This window comes from Seriola aureovittata, chromosome 13, assembly GCF_021018895.1.
Source record: "Seriola aureovittata isolate HTS-2021-v1 ecotype China chromosome 13, ASM2101889v1, whole genome shotgun sequence".
Lineage (NCBI taxonomy): Eukaryota > Metazoa > Chordata > Actinopteri > Carangiformes > Carangidae > Seriola > Seriola aureovittata.
In genome coordinates, this window is record NC_079376.1 from 6,683,040 (window position 1) to 6,691,635 (window position 8,596).

The 8,596-nt window shown below is 40.9% G+C and overlaps 1 protein-coding gene across 1 annotated transcript; it reads left to right on the forward strand.

The window, feature by feature from the left end:
* The first annotated feature begins 606 nt into the window (after window positions 1-606).
* On the forward strand, window positions 607-6,658 carry fbxo30a (F-box protein 30a). The gene is made up of 3 exons (XM_056394254.1): window positions 607-782; window positions 1,735-3,800; window positions 3,922-6,658. Exons 2-3 carry the CDS (start codon window positions 1,788-1,790, stop codon window positions 4,123-4,125), a joined length of 2,217 nt encoding a protein of 738 aa, XP_056250229.1. The 5' UTR covers window positions 607-782; window positions 1,735-1,787; the 3' UTR covers window positions 4,126-6,658.
* The last annotated feature ends 1,938 nt before the right edge of the window (window positions 6,659-8,596 follow it).

An 8,596-nucleotide genomic window follows, 5' to 3' on the forward strand; every position in this document is an offset into this window, starting at 1 on the left:
AAGTCCATTGGGAAGAAACACCAGTCATCCAGTGCAATGGTGTGGCATTTTCGAGTTTTTAATACTTTTGGCAACAGAGGTCTGTGGCGCAGAGGAATAAGATATATCAGTCTTTGGCTACACAGGCAAGTTATGAGGATCAATTCATCATTACTTTTGGTCTGACCCAGTAATAGTGGGGATAATAATAGAGCATCCACTTTTATGCAGATTTGGACAGGCACAGAAGTAGAGCATATAGGGAAATTAATAAAATATCAAATGGTACGTCATAAGGTGGGAGTACAAGAGGGTGATTAGGTTAATATTAAAAGGGAAAAAAAGATTGTAAATAGCCTTAGTGTTTTTTTTTTATAATATAATAATAATAATTTGAATTGCCTGATGAGAGTCTACACGCATTCAAATGCAAGAACACCACGGATATTTAATGACTGCTAACATGTAAAACTTGTCCTCAGGGTATTCCCCTCTCTGTCTATTTCTGTGCTCCCTCACACAGGTTTGCGTCCATAAACTTAAGTATGACTGCCCGTTTTACGTGATGACGTTGCACTGCGGCGTACCGCACCACGATCAACACAAACGCCGACAGACTCAGAACAGCGAAGGTCTCACAGCCGAACAACCAGCTGCAGCCAGTTCATGTCATAAGAAGATTGGGACATATTTAATACTGTGAGATGATTGTGTGGCTGTAGTTCCGGTGTTGCTGATGTCGACGGAGCTGATATAAGTAAAGTGATATTAATAAAATACACCTGGAGAGCCCCGTAACTCGGGTAAGCAGTTTCTAGAAGCGATCAGCTAGCAAGGCTAAAGAAGTGTAGCTGCTAATGCTAACTGGCTGGCCATGTTGTTGATGTTCTTTTGTTTAACTTTACAAACTTTTGAGAATTATCAGTTCACCGTGTCTATAGTGCAATTATCATGAATATAACTTTTTATACATTAACAGACTATAGCAGTAATATTGGTTAAGACTGTAATTGGTCAGAAATGTAATAACCGGCTGTTGCTGTGTTGTTTGTGTTTTTAGCTGTTTGCTAACCTGCCAGCTATGCTTGCGTAATTTAGCCACCTAGCTGCTGCTGGCAATGGCTGTAAAGGCTTGAACAATAGCTCTCCTGTGTGGCATTGCTGTTTGGACTTGCAGCATTGTTGTGGGTCTTTAAATTATTGTTTGGTGTCCTTTGAGCCAGTACTCATTATCCCTTCACACAAGCAACATTACCAACTAAGCCTGAGGCTAATGAATCAGAGGTATTTACCTCGTGGGTCAGTCGCGGCTGTGAGGCAAAAAGTTTGAGTAACAAGCTGAAAATCTCAAAGGTTTGTCTGACTTGTCACCAAACTCCATGAATGAATAGCAGAGATCCTAAAGCTGAGGTGTCAGGTTTGCCCCTGAGTCTTGGAAGAACTTGTCATCATGAAACCTAAGAAGGCTGTTTTGAAATATTACTGAACAGCCTAAATATTTAGTAAACATGCATTGATGAACATGAGCATATGTGAGACTAAGTCACAGAATACTTTGAAGGCATAGGACCTCACTTGTGCATTGTCTGGGTGTGTTGTGTTGTTCATTAAGGTCCATGGGATAATGTAACACCAGCATGCTGTGTTACAGCTCAAGGCGCCACGTGCTTACCTAAAAACATTGTTGTTATCATGACATGTTTGAGGTTTCTGCAGAGGTGTGAAACAAATAATATTTTGTTGACTTTGTTTCAGGGTTGAACACTTCACACCGTTTCCCCATTTGGACAAGGAGTAATAAAGTAAAAATGGAGAATCTGCACCCCCACTGCCTTAAATGCATCAACAGAAGATGCATGGTAAGACCAGAAACGGGTGTTTCCTGCGACCTCATCGGCTGCCCTCTTGTCTGCGGGGCAGTTTTTCACTCATGCAAACTAGAGGAGCATCGTCTACTGTGTCCGTATGAACGGCTGCCATGCCTAAACAGTGGGTTTGGCTGCCCCTTCACTATTGCAAGGATCAAGATGGCACAACATCTTGAAACTTGCCCAGCAAGTATAGTATGTTGTACTATGGAGTGGAACCGCTGGCCTGTGAGCTATGCTGATCGCAAGTCCTATGAAAACTTGAGCAAAGACTTTGATGAGGTGGAGCAGCTAGACATGGCCTTGGCCCTGCAGGATCAGAGGATGTTGTTAGAGTCCCTGAAGGTCACGACCACTGTGTCAAAGAATGGAGATAAAGAAGTCGATGAAAGTGACAAGATGGCCACGGCATCAAGTTTACCAGAGACAGTGTTAGGTAATGGATCAGTGGAAATGGAACAAGAGCCCTATACTGAGTTGTATAGTACCTCAGTCGAAAATAGCAGAAGTTTTGCTGCGGCCTTGGACATCCTCACTAATTCCAAGGATATTGATGTTATTGTAGGAAATCTAAATGGGGAAAAGACTGATAAGAATGGAGCACTCCACAATGGAGAAAATGGTGATAGTCATAATGTTTATGTCGCCGAAGGCGGGAAGAATGTAGATATGCAAGAGAGTGACTCTGATTCAGAGTGTGAACTTGGAGCAGTAGGTGGAGTGGATTGCGCAGTGGGAACAGATGGAGAAGAAGATGGTATTGGCTGGGCAGAGGAAAATGATTTTGTAGAGTTGTTTTTTGAAGAAAAGGAAGATATTATTGAGGAGCCAATAAATGATTCCAACCTTGTCTGGCCAGAGATGCCTCAAGATTACATGCCTGTTGTAGCTCTGGGGCCTCCTGTGCCCCAACAAGCACCACTTTCACCTCCAATGCCATTCCTGCTGTCTGATCACGTGAGAAACAACTTCTTGCAACACTTACCCTCTGAACTCAGGTATAGGTGCTTGGAGCGTAAACTACAGAATGTAGAAGTCCTTAGGGGTATAAGTATGTTTACATTTAATGGACGCAGGGCTCTGCTGTCAGACCCTTACTTGTTTCGAGCAAAGATGGAGGACAAGGCAGTGGACACATCTGACCTGGAGGTAGCTGAAGACCCCATGGGCCTCCACGGCATCGATCTCATCACTGCAGCTTTGCTCTTCTGCCTTGGCGATTCTCCAGGAGGCAGAGGAATCTCAGACAGCAGATTTGTCGATGGCTACCACATTGACTTTGGTACTCAGACTTTCTCCTTCCCTTCAGCCATTCTTGCAACCAACACCATGGTGGGGGACATCGCATCAGCCTCAGCCTGTGATCATGCCAGTCCACAGCTTTCCAACCCCAGCCCCTTCCACACTCTCAGGCTGGACCTGGTGCTTGAATGTGTGGCCCGATACCAAACCAAACAGCGCTCCATGTTCACGTTTGTGTGTGGACAGCTGTTCCGGCGGGACGAGTTCTCGTCTCATTTCAAAAATGTTCACGGGGATATTCACGCTGGACTCAATGGCTGGATGGAGCAACGCTGCCCCTTGGCCTACTATGGCTGCACCTACTCCCAAAGACGATTCTGCCCATCTGTGCAGGGCTTCAGGATCATCCATGACAGGCACCTCGGCTCTTTTGGGGTTCAGCCTGGTCTACCTTTAAAAACTGGGGACAACCTCCCAAGAAACACCCGCCACTTTGGCTCTCAGTGCGATGGATTCAGCAGTCTCCCATTCGAGGTGTTGCAACATGTAGCAAGCTTCCTGGACAGCTTCAGCTTGTGCCAACTATCCAGAGTGTCCCGCACCATGAGGGATGTATGTGCCAGTCTGCTACAGATGCGTGGCATGGTCGTCCTGCTGTGGGAGAAGAAACGGCGTGCTGATGGATCTCCTTCATGGCAGATAACAGATAAGGTTAGTCTTTTTTAATTACTGTTTATATTTAATCACAGTGTCACTTGTCTGCTGTGTAGAAACAAGGTATAATTAAGTGCGCTACATGAAAAGTAATGGATCAATTCTGTTTGTCGTTCAGGTGTGGCGATTCAGCACAGCTTTCGGTACAGTGAATGAGTGGAAGTTTGCCAACATCGCCAGCATGGCCGACCACCTCAAGAAGTGCAAGTTCAATAAGATAGCTCGTCGGGAGGAGGCCATCCCTCTGCCGTGCATGTGCTTCACCAGAGAGCTCACGAAAGAGGGGAGGTGTTTGCGTTCAGTTCTCAAACCAGTAGCATAAGCGATGAAGTCACCTTTTGGACATTTCTGAGACCATCAGAACTCAAATACACATGTATTTTCCTCCAGTGTTTACAGACATTAGTCTCCAGCCTCAAAAAAATAGAAAACTCCTGGTTGGATGTTATGAACTGTTGTTCTTTGCTTCACAGTGGAAAAAAAAAACCTTCTCTCCCGTAAATAAGACAAAGCCAGTAGTGGTCTGATTCATACTCACAGATCGGGATTGTAACGAGCAAATTTAATTGCTAGCCTTGTATCCTGCACTCTGATGGATTTATTAATACCACTGTACTGAAGTTCTACCATTATCTACTCTGACGTGTAAATAATCAGATGTTTTGATGTAGAATTTTTTTATTTTTATATCTAAAAGTCAGTACTGTGCTACATTGGAGGTAAGAGTAGAGCCTTAACTTGTGATACACTTGATTTTCTAGTCTTTAGGCTGTTCAGAACGTCTCAGTGAGATTTTCTCAACTGCTTCTAGCTGGAACAGTTTACTGGTATCTTGCACGGTTTTATATCTTATCCTGATACCTAGAGTGACCACGTGTGTACTGCTTAGAGCTCATAGATTTCATGGCTTTAATTCTACACTTTAAGACTGACCAAACATCTGTGGAAGGTCTGCACAATGTACGCCATTGTACAGGATGATCGAACTGTATCACTGTGGGTGTTGTTTCTGTTCACCAGCATAAGCATGTCACCATCATCGTGTTTGGTGTTTTAATGTAGTGTGTTTTGCAGTTTGGCACATGGCGCTGACGTTATGGCGGTAACAAAGGTGGTCCATCTTCTTCTCTTCTTCTCTCACTTCTGACTAATGGGCTGGCGTGTTAGTCAGGATGAGATACAAGATAACACTATTCACCAGCCACATGGCAGTACATTTTTAGCTGTGGTTGAATTGTGGTTTGTCTTTTCTACCAGCTACTTTGATAAGTAACCAGCAATTGTGATCTAAATCTAAATGTAGCAAGTGAAATAATGAATGTACTCAGTGAATATAAGAATCCATCAGTGAGTGCCGGTAGTGAGCAGGAAGCTTAGTTTCCTTCCCTCAGTGTCAGACCTCATCAAACCCTGCAGGCCAGGTGTTTAGAACTATAGCGGGCACACACTTCCCTCCAGTAACGAGCTTCACTAATTATCTTCACATTCATTATTTATCATGTTTATATGTTTTTGGCACTACATGTCCACTGTGTTCGAATGTTTTGGTGTCTCAGGGCTGCAGCATGAAGCGTTATCTCGCAGTAGATGTTTGTGTGTGTGTGTGTGTGTGTGTGTGTGTGTGTGTGTGTGTGTGTGTGTGTGTGTGTGTGTGTGTGTGTGTGTGTGTGTGTGTGTGTGTGTGTGTGTGTGTGTGTGTGGGGTCAACAAAGTTGCTCAGAATGACATGACGACTTGTCAGCTGCTTGATCATTGTGGGCATCTTAGAACTGACTGGTGTACCGCTCAGTATTATTATAACATAACAGTGTGTGTTGCAGTGCTGGACTAACAAATTACATGTTTTCATGTTTGTCATCCATCAGCGTTGTGCTTATAATTGAGAAACTGAAATAGGCTGTCAGTGTTTGAATGTTCTTTTAAAACATGGAGGTTAATAAGGTCTAACAACACATTACATATTTTGCTCCCTGATATGAGAAAATGGCTCCACATTGTTTTTCAATGTGGAGTGCAAAATTGGTTGAAAATGTCACAGAAAAGTAACTGATTACTGGTAAGAAAAAATAATATTCCTTTGAGAAAATTGTGTGTTTTTTTTTTTTTTTTTTTTAATATTTTTGAAGTTTGATGTAAAGCCCAAGCAATGTTTGAACTAAGTTGTCTTTTTATTCTAGTAAGTCCCAATCTGTGTTTGGTTTATTTTTAATTTTTTGTACTGGTACTTTTATTTGGAAAGAGAAAAAAAATCTGCCTCTGTAATGTCTAGATTTGTATTTGAATTATTGATTTGCACATGAAGGCATGTACTGTAAAATTTAAGTCATGATGCTGAGGGGTTTTCTTTGCTCAAGTAGCAGGGATTTTAGTCCCTTGTGTTCTGCATGTGGGTTTGATGTTTTTGGAAAATGTATCAGTCAGTCCAGTTGCAGACTCATTTATACAGGTGATTTCTCAGGCACAGTGCATCAGTTTAATACATTTTCATATGAGCTGTTACATTTTTAAAAATATGATGAATTTCATCCAGATCTGATAGCACACCTCATTCTTCAGGTTTTAACCTTTTTAAAACAATGAAGTGGAATGGGGGACCTGAGTATTAAATCTGTTGTTTGTTCTACTGAGGTTCACACAACATTAAGACAAACATATTTCATTCTACAGCACAGTGGTTTTTCAGCAACGCAGACAAGTCTTTGCAGGCACCTGGAGTGTATCAACCGTTTCATCAAGAGTTTGAAGTTTTGTTTTCACTCCTGTTGAAGTGTGTGTTTTTTTTCACCACAATATGCCAGCTTCATTTGTTTGACTTTTGAAGCATTTAATAAAGAGGCTCTCAGTTTTTAAATATTGATATGTATGTTTTGTTTTGCTTTTACTGTAGCTGTTTCCACCATTGTGCCAACACAACTCACTAATGGGTTTCATTGGAAGAAGTGTTAACAGAGAGCTTCCTGGTTAAGTTATAATTGTAAAAAAAAAAAAGTATTGTGTGCACATCCTGTCTGGTATTTAGGTCAGGTGGGTGATAATAGATTTACTGACAGACTAATGGAAATTTAGGATTAAAGCTCCCAAAATGTTACTCGACTGAAAATAGGTGACATTTAAAGCTTATTGGATCCTCAACAGACAAATGGCCAATGTGACAAAGGACATGCTACTGCATAAATAAGCACAAAATGATTACATTCTGTTGATATCACAGTAAAGTAAGCAAACTACAAGCCTTTAGATACAGTATCACAAATTGAAATAGTTTCAAAGTTATGTTAACCTTCTTCAGGCCAATGGAGTTTTGGGAGCTTTAATCCAATGTGTGGACTCAATTTTTTTGTCCTAAGATTAAAAAAGTGCAATATTAAAAATGGATTTTATCTGTTCAATTATTTCAAGCAGAGGTGTTACACTGCTTTATTTCAATGAGACTGTTCAACAGCCTATTTAATGGCAGGATTGTCCCATCTCCCACCACTAGATGGCACCAGATCGTCAGAAGTTCAACTTCTGAAATGAAAGAAAAAAAAAAGGCCCAGACAGAAAAGGTAATGTTACAGCAAGGGCATAAGTCTGCATATGGACGGTGGGGACATGTCCCTACCAATATTTTGGAAAGACAGAATTGTCTCAACCAATATGTAAGTGAACTCCTTCACCATATGTTTTATATTATCATATTAAATCATACCAATAATTCCCTCTGAGAGGCTACGTCTCCAAGACAACCAATTTAGGCATGCTATGATGTTTTTATAACTTATTATATTACTAGTTACTATAGTTACTATACTATGACTTCCTGGGGGTGGGGCCTTTTTGTGTGGAGTTTGCATGTTCTCCCTGTGACTGCGTGGGTTCTCTCCTTGTACTCCGACTTCCTCCCACAGTCAAAATACATGCACATTAGGTGAATTGGCAACTCTGACATTTTTATGCCTGACTATGAAGTTTTTGGGTTTTTTTGCCTTACTATGCTATGACTATTTATGCCTAACTATACTATGACTTCCCAGAATTGGGGCATTTCTGTGTGGGGTTTATGCCTTAAGCCTACTACACTGACTTTTTTATGACTTACTATAATATGACCTTTTATGATTTACAGTACTATGACATTTTTATGCCTTATTTTACTATGACTTTTATGCCTTACTATTCTATGAAGTGTTAATGAACTTTTATGCGTCACTATCCTATGACATATTTTATGACTTTTTATGCCTTATTATAATAGGATGGTTTTTGGGTCAGTATACTATGACAGTTATATGACTTTCTTACTATACTATGAAGTTTTCTGGACTTTTTATGCCTTCCTGAAAAGATGATTTCTTATGACAGGAAAATGAAAAAGTGAACACAATCAGACCAAGTAAACACTTCAATGTGGCTGGTTTTATTTGTGCATGAAGGACAGATCTGGTACAAGGCACACCAAGGTCTCTCTCTGAGTAACAAAAGTTTGACTGCTTGTTTGGTCTTTTGCTCTCCAATGTGCATGACAAGCTGATGATGATCTGGAGATGTTTGCATCAGTGGGGCCTCTTAGTTGTTGCACATTTTTCTTCAGACCTCCTGAGATCATTCTCCATCTGTGGGGCTCTAACCATATAAGCAAACACCTACATTCATCAATCTAAGCAGGACCTCCAGATGTGTACTAAATACCTTGTTGTCCTACACATATATACAGTCAAACATCACTTATATTCTAAAGTCATAGTTATATGCATGTAAAACAATTCATACTGTACAATATTCTATGTGTTACTATATTATGACAAATTATA